Source organism: Somniosus microcephalus, chromosome 11 (genome assembly GCF_052327205.1).
Source record: "Somniosus microcephalus isolate GS21.2 chromosome 11, FLI_Smic_1.0, whole genome shotgun sequence".
Classification (NCBI taxonomy): Eukaryota; Metazoa; Chordata; class Chondrichthyes; order Squaliformes; family Somniosidae; genus Somniosus; species Somniosus microcephalus.
In genome coordinates, this window is record NC_140997.1 from 218,124,374 (window position 1) to 218,136,688 (window position 12,315).

General features: G+C 44.9%; 1 protein-coding gene across 4 annotated transcripts in view; it reads right to left on the reverse strand.

Moving 5' to 3' along the window:
* The window catches only part of slc38a3a (solute carrier family 38 member 3a), a 224,898-nt gene that overhangs the window by 37,994 nt on the left and 174,589 nt on the right, over positions 1–12,315 (reverse strand). For all 4 annotated transcript variants that reach the window (XR_015080074.1, XM_086001973.1, XM_086001971.1 and 1 more), the window contains exons 9-13: positions 11,348–11,406; positions 9,964–10,131; positions 9,525–9,604; positions 7,154–7,254; positions 4,646–4,770 (exon numbers count right to left, since the gene is read on the reverse strand). Coding sequence is in view for 3 of the 4 variants with exons in the window: in XM_086001973.1 (XP_085858099.1) it covers positions 4,646–4,770; positions 7,154–7,254; positions 9,525–9,604; positions 9,964–10,131; positions 11,348–11,406 (533 nt within the window). In the remaining variant the exon portion in view is untranslated. The remainder of the gene's footprint in view (positions 1–4,645; positions 4,771–7,153; positions 7,255–9,524; positions 9,605–9,963; positions 10,132–11,347; positions 11,407–12,315) is intronic.

The following is a 12,315-nucleotide window of genomic DNA, read 5'->3' on the forward strand; positions in this document are numbered from 1 at the left end:
GAGAAGGGGGCAATTCCGCAAGGGAAGCAGATCACCATCGAGGGGCAAAAAGTAGGAGGTGCTGCTAAATTATGTTATTTCTTTCATTCAAGGCCGAGGATGCTGGTCTGAATGTTAGTTATGTTTTGGACATTGTCTCCAGGGTGTGAGACACAGTTATGTGGCAGTCTGTTTGTTTTGCTGTTTGTTTCAATTGCTTTGTCATGCGGGAAGGATACACATTTTGTTAAACAAAGAAGTTTATTTATTCACAATGTCCATGTCTGTTCTTTGCACTAATTGTTGCCTTGACTGGCTTAGGGTTAGCAGAATGGTTCCATTCATGTTCTTGGAATGGCAGAAAGCATTCCCTCAGAGGGGCCTAGAAGCGACTTGCTAGAAGCCTCTGACGGACGGCCCTTGCAGTTTGTGCCTCCCTCCCGTCTTGGTGCTGCTCCTCCTCCTCCTCCTCCGCTGGTGCTTCAATGTCTGGTGGTATTGGCTGGGTCCTGAGGATTGCCAGGTTATGCAGCATGCAACACACAACCACGAAGTGGGAGACTCGCTCAGGTGAGTACTGAAGGGCTCCTCCGGAATGGTCCAGACAGCAGAACCGTTGCTTCAGCATGCCGATTGTGTACTCAGTGATGTTCCTGGTCGCTTGATGGCTCTCATTGTAACGTTCTTCAGCAGGGGTGCTGGGCGAACGGAGCGGGGTCATCAGCCAGGGGCACAGAGGATAGCCCTTGTCCCCGAGAAGCCAGCCCCCTGGGTGAGCCGGGGCTTCGAAAAGGTCTGCCACAGAAGTCTGGGGCAGGATGAAGGCGTCGTGGCTGCTGCCTGGAAAGTGGGCATTGACAGCGAGTATCAGCTGTCGGTGGTCACAGACCAGCTGCACATTCAAAGAATGGAACCCCTTTCGGTTGCGGAAATCCTCCACATTCTCTAGAGACGCCTGCAAAGCCACATGCGTGCAGCCAATGGCGCCCTGCACCATGGGGAAGCCCGCTAACCTTGCGAAGCCCTCTGCGCGCTCTCGCTGCTTGTCCGGGGTCATTGGCAAGGAGATGTACTGCCGTCTCCTTTTAAAGAGGGCATTAGTCACTTGACGGATGCAGCAATGCACCACGAACTGTGAGATGTTGGCAATGTCCCCAGTAGCGGCCTGAAAGGAGCCGCTGGCATAGAAGTTTAAAGCCACAGTGATCTTCACAGCCACCGACAGAGATGTCCTGCACCTTAGTTGAGGCTGCAGATCTGGTTGAAGCAGGTGGCAGAGCTCTGTGACCACCTCCTTGCTGAAGTGAAGCCTTCGGAAACACTGCTCCTCCGACATGTTGATATATGAAAACTGTTGGCGGAAAACCCTGGCAGCGTAAGGTCTCGTGTGCCGATGTCTGTTGGCCCTCCCCCATCTGGCCATGCCTGCCACTCTATCCCTGTGTTTCTGAGCCCTGTTAATATGATTGAGAAGGACGACGTTCCCATCCAATGCAGCCCCATAGTAAGTGCGCACTGAAAGTTATGCCGGTTGAGAAGCTTACCAACTGCAAAGTAATGTTCAGAAGGCTAAAGTTCCTCTGCCAGCGCTGGCTCACTGCAGAAATGGCTCTCCGTTTGTCTCTGAGCAACTCTCTCTCTCTCTCTCACACAGAAGGTGTGGTCCAAAAATGGCTACCACTAATAATCCCGGAAGAGTCCCCTTTAAATAGTGCCCCCCCAGCCCGACAGCGACTGGGAAACGTTCAAGGTAACCTGTCCTTGGTAGCGCCAGGCGGAACGGAGGGGGGCACCACTGAATTTCTGGTCCGGGGCGCCCCAAGGGCGTTGCACATTGAAATGATGTCATGATCTGCGGGCGCAACGGTTTAGCGCCGGCGCTAAATGTCTGCTCAATTTGGGAAGAGGCGCAGGGTTCGGTGCGCCCGGGCGCTAGTTGGTTAGCGCCCCACTTCTCGACCTCTTTAGGCGCTAATAGGTGGCGCAACCAACCGAATTTTTCCCCCTAAATGTTTCAATGGTTTGACCAAAAAGTAAATTCTCTGGCCATTGTCCTGAATTGTGTACCAATGTATTATGGAGAACGACAGCTTGGAACACAAGCGCAGTGATATTTTAACCTTTTCCTGCTTGGTTTCATTGCTTAAATGGGTTTTGCAGCAAAATCCAATTCCCAACGAGCCTCAAGTTACCAGGCATTACCCAGGAAAACCTATGGAATCAGATGCAGGCATTCCGTTGCCTCATTCCCACTCCTACAAGATTAATCCGGCACGGCCTCAACAGGCCGAGCGGCCTCCTTCTGTGCTGTAACTATTCTATGATTTTAACATAATCACATCACACGGACTGCAGTGGTTCAAGAAGGTGGCTCACCACCACATTCTCAAGGGCAATAAGGGCTGGGCAATAAATGCTGGCCTTGCCAGCGACGCTAACATCCCCGGAACAAATAAAAAAATCATACAAGACTAAGACTAAACTTGCATCTCTAGCCGCAATGAGTTGAAAGGTGGAACTTTAGTTGGCTCTTGGGGTGGGAATTTGGATTTTGGTAGAACCAGCAAAAGTCATGAGCCCAAAATTTGCGATCGGAGGCTTCCCGCAGGCGGAGGCCTCCGACCTGTAAAAAACCTACGCATTTACCTGGTGGTCCGGGAGGTACGGAGACTCACGCTCCTGGGCCTCTCCAGGTCCGCGCGGGCAGAGCCCCACGTATCCCAGGGGCGCATGCGGTTCGCAAGCGCCCCATGGATCACGTGGGCTGGCCCAACCAATCAAAGGGAATCCCCATTCATACTTATGGGGTTTCCGTATGTACGGAATCCACATAAGTGTGAATGGGGATCACTTAAAAAATGCACAAACATGAAATACATTTTTTTTAAATTACATATTTAAAATGCCATTTAATTAAATATTTTAAACAAAAATTTTAGTTTTTGAATTTTTTTTAATATGTTTTAATGGGGCTAAAAATAAACTTACTTTATTGGACAGGGTTTTTAACGTATAAATGAGTGATAACATTTTATTTTTCTATTTTTAAAACTCTTATGCTGGTAAAAGCAGGCCTTACCAGGTTTTACCAGGCGTAAGAATTTCACGGGCATTCAGCGGGCGGAAGTTGGGCAAATAGCGCAACTCTCCACCCGCAGAGGCCCTTCTCCCGGGGATGCGGAGGAGCTGTCAAGAGGATTCTTGACAGATTGCAAGTTCCGGGTTTTAGCGCATGCGCTTCACATGCCTAAACCCGGAACTCGTGCGGCCCCTACGGGCACATACACGCGGGTCCATGATTTTTGCAGGAGTCTTGTGCAGCATTACTGATTTTCTCAACACTTAACGTTGGGATCTAAATAAGGCACTTGGAAGATACGAGATTAAGACCCTTAAGCATGAGCTCATTGTCCTCGCTCTGTTCTGCCCCCCCGCCTCTGTAGGTTCAATCACACACACCAGCAATCCTTGCTGCAGGGCTATGAAGCTGCATCACTGTACTTGTTAATGTGATGAAGGCACCCTCAGGTCCTTTTGACTAGCAATGCAATCATATTGCTTCTAATTTGTGTAACTAGTTCACTTATGTAATTACCTGTGGCATTCTACGGTAGAAGTTACTGTTGGTAATGTATTTAAAAACATTGCTCTCAGAATTTGGCCAATGCCACATTTATTGCCCATCTCTAGTTGCTTGTGATACATGGCTCCCACCACTTGACTTCTATGCTGTATGAAGATAGAGAAAGAGAATTGGTGGTGGCCCTTTTTCTTGAACTGCTAGTGGCGATTGTTTGTACAACTGGACCACATCAGAGGGCACTAAAAGTCAACCAGATAGTGTGGGACTGGAGTCACGTGTAGGCCAGGCCGGGCAGAGGTGGTAACGGTTCCCTTCCCTGAAGGACACAAGTGGACCAGTTAAGACTTTACTCGCGAGCTGACTCATTTTTTCTTCCTCTATTAAAGAAAGCAGAATGAGGAATTTGGTCCGAGTGCCCGAAACATTTTTCTGATAACATCGCCAGCAAAAACTTCTACCCTTATATGGTATTGCTTAACTTTGCTATTTGCCAAAGTAAATTGGCCCTCAATGGGATATGTCCCCAGAGTAAAATACAGTTCCGTTGCAATAAAGTACTCGCAATAATGTGGGTCACCTAGGATTATCAGTATCCTTCGTGAAGAGTTGTCAATAGTGATTTTTTTTGGTGTTAAACTATTTTAATTTTTTTTAGAAATTAAAAGGTTGAAAATTCCAGTGATCCATCAGTTAGGATTATTCTTTTCCGCCAGCATTATATTTCCTTTTGATATTCAGAGATGTAAAAAAAATGCATTACTTTGCTGTGATACATGATTCCTACCATTTGGATTCTGTGCTGTATAAAGACTGAGAAAGAGAATTGGTAACCTTAAAGAAAAAGGACGAAGGATCAGAAAAGAAACTTTCAAGTAGGAAAATAGAGAGTATGAAAGAAACATGAAAACAGGGAATAATGAAAGGTAAAAGAGAGAGAAACAATTGTTGCATTCAGTACCTGGACCATCAGTTTGCAGTGGCCCTTGACCAGTAAATCTGCAACTTTTCTAACACCTTATTCTGGTAATGTAAAATAAAACTGTCTGTATAGGTTCTGGAGCACACACTGGTCCTTGCACTTACCGGGAAGAGTACGATAGGCACAGTGAGGGTGACAGCAATCAGCACAGCTACACGGACGCAGAGGATCAGTGTATCGAAAGGGTCAATCTTACTGTACGTGTGAAGCATCTCTGGCTCAACTCTTCCTGCAAGGAAGAAACAGAGAGTCTTACCTTCTGTTCCGTGACAGGAATATAAATGTGTATCTCTGGTAACAATGAACATCATGTCAATGGAAACAGACAGTGCACATCTGGCCTTCATCTTTGAATGGGCTCAGCAGCTCACTAAAGATCATGCTCTTATTTGCATATCATTGCAGGAAAAAGAAAAAGAGTCTTCCATTTCTATAGCGCCTTTCATGACCTCAGGACATCCCAAAGTGCTTTACAGCCAATTAAGTACTTTTGAAATGTAGGAAACGGGGCAGCAAATTTGTGCACAGCAAGGTCCCACAAATAGCAATGGTATACTGGCCAGATAATCTGTTTTAGTGATGTTGGTTGAGAGATAAATATTGGCTAGGACATCGGGGATAACTCCGCTCCTCTTCTTCGAAATAGGGCCATGGAATCTTTTACATCCACCTGAGAGAGCAGACGGGGCCTCGGTTTAACGTCTCATTCGAAAGACGGCACCTCCGACAGTGCAGCACTCCCTCAGCACTGCACTGGAGTGTGAGCCGAGCTTTATGTGCTGAAGTCTCTGGAGTGCGACCCTGAACCAGAGGTGTGAGTGCTGCCAACTGAGCCACACCTGGCACTGTGTAACTTACCTGCATGAATCAAGTCTTAGAAAACGTTAGATTTTTGTAAAGTCAGCTTTGGCACCAATTTAAAATTATAAATTATGATCTTGGTTTCAACGTTATAAACTTAAAAATGTTCCCCACAATCTTCCTTCGCATCCCTATGAGTTCTCCGCCAACTGAGAGGGCAGCATGGTCCAGGTCATGGACTCCTTCACAGCTACAGTTAATACCACTCTACAACTGCCCCACGGGAGAGACCAATCAGCAGATTTTCTTTACCGCCTTTTTTGAGACAAAATGCCTTGTTTCCATTTGCTGTTTTGTTTGGTGGTCAAGAGACGAGTTGCCAGAAATCAGCAAGCTACATGAGATGAGTGAGTGCAGGTAACAGTCAGCCATGTGGCTAAAAGTCAACAGAAGAGAGTGAGTGCAGGACACAATTACCCTCGGACTGGAACCCAACTGAGCCAAGCACGGGCAAGGGACTGGGAAGCTACCTTGGGTCCTCAAATGTGATGAATTGAAAAGGTGGACAGCCATCCTAGGGTCCAAACCTAATTGAGGCATGCACGAGCAAGAGACAGAATGTGACTACAGGTCAGCTGAGGTCAGGAGTGCAGGATGCACCCAGCCTTCTTTGGGAGTGGACTCCCAACTAAGTTGAAATAAGAGCAAGGAAGTTGTGCTGATATCTCAAATCCAACTGAGATGAGTGCAAGAGACAGGCAGCTGCTCTGAGATTGGCACAAAACTGAGACAGGTCAATGCATGAGACAACAAGCCATTCGTGATTTTGTCAAATGCTCAGACTTGTATTGTCATCGCTACTGAAATAAGCTCTAAGAGCTTTTGGCTCTGCCAATATGCAGATCCTTTCCCCTTGGCAGAACTTTGCATGCCTCAGTTTAGCCACTGCTTTGGTTGCCAAAGTGTGTTAAGAATGTATAGATAGACTGTAAAAATGCTCACCTAGTTGCCGCTGTTCCTCATCTCTTACCATCCTGTGCCAATATAGCCTGGCTGCTGAAATGAAGAGCCAAGTACTGTGCAGTGGCTGTGTTGGATTTGAGGAACAGAGAAACTGCTGTTGTCTATCTCACTCCCCCTGACTAAAAATCACACCTCTGGTGAGCTACACTCAGTGTCATAGAGACATGGACAGTATGAACCATCTAATATAGTTCCAGGAGTCAGTGTTGAGCTACAATGATTGTGGGGAAAAGGAACAACATTTTGTGGGAAATTGGAAAATTCTGAGGAGAGGATATAACCTAAAGTCTACAGAACCTTAACCACCGGGCTGATGAATATCAAGTTATATTTATTATTGTAAAATTTAAGGTAACGTTAGAAATAACAAATGTGAATACACAACGAGGGATACATAGTTAAATAAATTGCAGTACAAAAGAGCTGGCATAATTCCTAATATTGAATGTTAAAATGTATGAGGATCAGCAGACTACAGGTCCAACTAGGCTGTGGTGAAGCTTTGTAAAACATTGGTGAGAGCGCCATTAAATATTTTGTCTAATTTTGATCAGGGTATTTATGAAAAGATTTACAGAGATCAAAAATGAATTCAACTGAGCAACAAGATCAGCAAATCGATGAGTTATTAAAAAGAGGCCAAGGAACGCAAGTCTGGGAAAACTGGGAAAAAATGATGGGCGGAAGCTTCAATAACTCTTTATGCTACTCGAGTTAAACTGAACTTTAACTGTCCTTGTGTACGAGGGAAAAAATGAGCAAAAGATGTATATATTTTTTGAACTCACCATAGAACGTCAAGTATCCAAAGAGTGCGGCGAGGAAATACATGAGGTACATAATCATGATTGAGATGTTGGACACCTGCTGCATTTTTTTCTTGGATGGGCTGAAATACAAGTTGTACATTTCAGACAAAAAAACACCAAAAAGCACCTCGAATATCAGAATCACCAGCAACAGCTGCCGGCCGAAAAAATGGAGGCAGTTGCTGATGATTCTGATGCTCCCATTTACACCTCTAGACCCATCTTTTGTTTCTTTACTTGTCCCATTGCCAGCTCCTTTTGCCTTGCATCATCATCCCTTTTGTCATTTAATCTCTCCTGCCTTCCACCCTATCACAGACCTTCCCTTTTGTTCTTTCCTCCCCTCCCCTCTTTCCCTGCCTCTGCACTTGCTTAAAACCTGTTACATCTCTAACCTTTTCCGGTTCTGACCAAAGGTCATCAACCTGTTTCTCTCTCCACAGATGCTGCCTGACCTGCTGAGTATTTCCAGCATTTTCAAGTTTTATTTCAGATTTCCAGCACTATAATTATTTTTTTTCATTCTTCAAAATCAGTTGTTTCTTTTCTCCCTCCCTCCCTCCACTTCAAGGGCTCATGAAAAAGTGTCTCGCTCGCTGCCCTTTCTTCCAGGGTTCCCAGAAAAAAAATGAGCATTTGTCTCTCTCTTTTGCCCCCTAATTCTTGGCTATTGTTCTTCACATTTCTGAGCCCTCCCTCCTTCCTGCTTCTTCTATGCCAGACGCCCCCATTCTTCATGCTCCTTGTGCACCAAAGTCCTCCGTCCAGCCAACTTTCTGTGACTGTAGTAGACTCAACTGCAAGAAAGGCTGTGATAAGCTCACTTCCAATGGCATTTCCTGGCCAAGGTGTTCCGCTTGTGCGCAAGCAGCCCATGATTTTCTCCCCATTTATTTTTATTGGACTGGGAAATCCCATTCTGACAAGCACACAGTGAAAAACCCTAGCACCTAAGTCTCTCTGTCTGCAAAACCTGCTTTACTTTTCCAGTGAAAACGGAGTTTGTTATACCTGAGAAACTCATGGCTAGCAGTGAGATACAAGGTCTCAGTTGAATCCACACATTGGCATGTAATTTGCGGTCAGTGGCGAAGCGACGGTGCTCGCCGCTGACCTCGAAGAAAGCTGCCCACAGAGATCTCGCAATCTCCGAGGCGAGAACTTTAGCTTCCTCGACGTGAAATTGATTGTAGCGCTGTCAAAAGGGGAACTCCAGCGAAGAGCAGCAGTGATGCCATCAAGCTGTCTAAGCAGCCAATCACATCGAAGAATTCTCACAGACAGCAAACCAGGAAATGAAAAGCACTGGTTATCTGCACTTTTTAAAAATGTTACAGAGAGCAAAATAAAGATTGGGACATAAACATTGCCTTAAGGTAGTAGCTGAAATATCATGAACAAACTTTAAATATATATTTTTTTAAATCTAGTAATTATCATAATGGAGAAATTTGACATTCCACAAATATAAAATTAATTTTTCAGGGCCAGAACGGTTGTTTAGCAGTCAATATGCCATTAAAACCCCAGTTACACATATTCCAACAAGGCTTAACATTTAATGGGGGGTTTAACAGTGACATTAATGTGGAAAAGCTTACATTTTTGTCATTTCCACTGATTTCATTGATTGCTGGCTTGGGGGCGGGAGCTTTGCACAGTGCAGCCTGTGGCGGAGCAGTGAATGACTGACCACAACTTCAGGATTTCCGCATTTAACTGCGCATGTGCTAAATCCTGAAGTTACGGTCAGTTTCAGAGAGGTCATGACGGTGAACACCGCAAAATCTGGGACGATGTCATAGGGGTACGGTAGCATAGTGGTTATGTTACTGGATGCGTAATCCAGAGGTCTGGACTAATGATCCAGAGACATGAGCTCAAATCCCATCACGGCAGCTGGGGGAATTTAAATTCAATGAACTAAATAAATTTGGAATAAAAAGCTAGTAATGGTGATCATGAAACTACTGTCGTAAAAACCCATCTGGTGCACTAATGTCCTTTAGGGAAGGAAATCTGCCGTCCTTACCTGGTCTGGCCTATATGTGACTCCAGACCCACAGCAACATGGTTGACTCTTAACTGCCCTCTGAAATGGCCTAGCAAGCCACTCTGTTGTCAAGAAGGCGGCTCACCACCATCTTCTCAAGAGCAACTAGGGATGGGCAATAAATGCTGGCCTTGCCAGCGACGCTCACATCCCATGAGTGAATTTTTAAAATCCATGGAAACAAAGTCTTAGCACTGATTTACAATGAATTTAGAACTCAAGATGCATCAACGCTGGTAGCTCAGTACTGAAGCAAACATACCCATTTGCCCAATCAAAAATGCTACTCATACATACTTTTTCAGCTCTGTGTAGATAGGCAGTACCTCTGGATGACAGACAAAGGCAAAGGCCAAGATGGGAATGGTATATGCAGTCTGCAAATGAGAGACAGAACATTGAACTGATTTAAAATGAATAAACAATAAAAATGGGAGATAGCTACCGGCAAAATTAGGATCCATTCTATAGACTTCAGCTTAATTCCTTTTTCTCAATCGAGGAGATAAACAATCCCCTCACTGCCATTATTAAACATTGTGTTCTCCACCTTACTGCACTCGCTCCTATGGGAGATCCTGTAGCATATATTTAAAAAGCCCTATTCAGCAGCAGGGGTTCCTCTCCACTAGGACCTCAGACATGTTCATAAACCAAATTCTGAAATGCCTTGCACATCAGTCCTCTGTATTACAGATTCACAATCTCATAAATAGTGGTTCTGCTGATATGTTACCTGGGAGTTCATCGTAAACAACTGTGAGGAGCACCGATCCTCGGTGACTTTGTGAATATCGCTATTGTTGCAGTTGGTAATATTCTCATAGTTGACGCTGTCCAATAAGGAGCTGTTTGCATGTATGTTAGTAAATGGGCAGGGAATCTGGAACTTCTTGTAGATCACCTAAAACATCCACAGAAGGACTGAAATTATTATCGGCAATAATAACATATGAACAGAGGACTTGCACTAAATTACATAAGAAATAGGAGCAGGAGTCAGCCATTCGGCCCCTCCAGCCTGCCTCACCATTCAATAAGATCATGGCTGATCTGATCTTGGCCTCAACTCCACTTTCCCACCCGCTCCCCATGAGCCTTGACTCCCCTGTAGCTCAAATATATGTCAGTCTCCGCTTTGAATATATTCAATAACTCCGCCACCACAGCTCTCTGGGGAAGAGAATTCCAAAGATTCACAACCCTCCGAGAGAAGAAATTCCTCCTCATCTCCGTTTAAAATGGGCGACCCCTTATCCTGAAACTGTGCCCCCTGGTTCTAGATTCCCCCACGAGGGGAAACAGCCTTCCTGCATCTACCCTGTCAAGCTCCCTCAGAATCTTACATGTTTCAGTAAGATTCTCTCTGACATTTTAAGAAATGTGAATCTGATTAAAATAAACCGGTTTGTTGGATTAACTCATTAAAACATCCAAGAGAGGAATTTGATACAAACACATTAAGAATTCGTACGCTAACGTCAACCCTATCACGAGACAGCTGAAACTCTCTGCTAGAAATGGACCACAGGGCTCTATTCAGCACCTGAAAATGAAAGTCAGATTTTCAAGGCTCATAGCTTTGAACCAGCCAGTAGTTTCTCCTGGATTAATCAACATACTAGTCTCTGTCTGTCTCTCCTCTTCTACTTGCAATCTTTGTACAAATTCTTTGACCTGTGCTCTTGTGATTTGAGACATCACCAGAAACCGCTTGACTGACTTACAGTTTCTCGTATTTATTGCAAATGGCTGGAGGGAATAAGCACTCCAGCATTATCCCATTTATTCCAAATGGTGTAAATTTACGACGTTAACAGTTGTAAACATGAGGAAAACAGACAGATTTTTTTTTAAAACAATGACTTGCCTCATAATGGCTGCTAACATGTTCAAGACTGAGATCAATAGATTTTTGTTAGATAAAGGGGCATAAACTTGAGCTGAGGTTCAGATCAGAATGGCTTATTCCTGGTCCAAATCTATGAGCCACTCGTGTGTTGTCAGATTATCATTGTTCATAGAATAAATTTCTGCCGTATGCACAGTCTCCTCACTGAGTATCCTCTATAGATGGAACTTAGTTCCTGACTCCCAGCTGCTGATGTTAACACACTTACCGCAATGAGAAAGAAAACCATGCAGCTCAGGGAGAAGCCACTGGTGTATCCCAGGTAACCTACAATTAAAAGATGCACAGAAAGCATTATCCTTTTGAGTGCTACGAATACACTCAATAGAATTCCATCTGATTTGCCCACTGAATTAAAATACAGGAAGTGCGATGATGGCTGAAGAGTTCTGTCGGGGAATTTTGTTCGTCTGAATTGCCACATAATCCGAAAAGACATAAAAGGCCAGATTTTGTGTACTTAAGTGCCCCTCTCACAACATTCCCGTTGAGCAGCGTGGGCGCGCAGCCGGCTTTTCAATGCAAAAACCCTGCAGGCACGGTATTTTGAACAGCCCGCTCAGCCCCTTAAAGAGGCTGCATAGCGCCAAAAAAAGAGGGAACATTGCCTCTCAGTAGTCCCTTGTTTCTGTGTTTTTCACTTTAAAACGGCTGGCCACAGACTGCATGAGGGCAGCCATTTTATGTTGAATCTTCCCCCACATTGTAGCCTAAGACACTGTAGTGACATCACATGCTGTGTTCCAATGACACTACAAATGGGGCATGGACTTCACTAATCTGTATTCCTGGGGGGGGGGGGGGGTGGGGGGTGGAAGGGAAGGGATAGGGGGAAGGAGAGGGAACAAGGGGAAGGGAGGAGGGGGAGAAGGATGGGGAGGGGCAAATGGATGTGGAAGGAAAGGTCCTACAGATTGTGCCTCTTCCCAGTAGTTTTAAAATGTAAAACCTGGGAACAAGGGAAGTGTGTGAGGCACTGGTCACTCTGCAGCTATCTCCCCTTTATAAAGGATAGTGTGGCAATGCAAATAATTCCCATTTGTCTCACAGGGCTTGATCCAGTTTCAGTAGCACAGTACAAGAACCATGGTCAATGAAGAAATAAAAAGCTCCTAAGAAATACAGCAGAACAAAAAAACAATCAGAATGAAAGACCATAAGACATTACTCCATGGA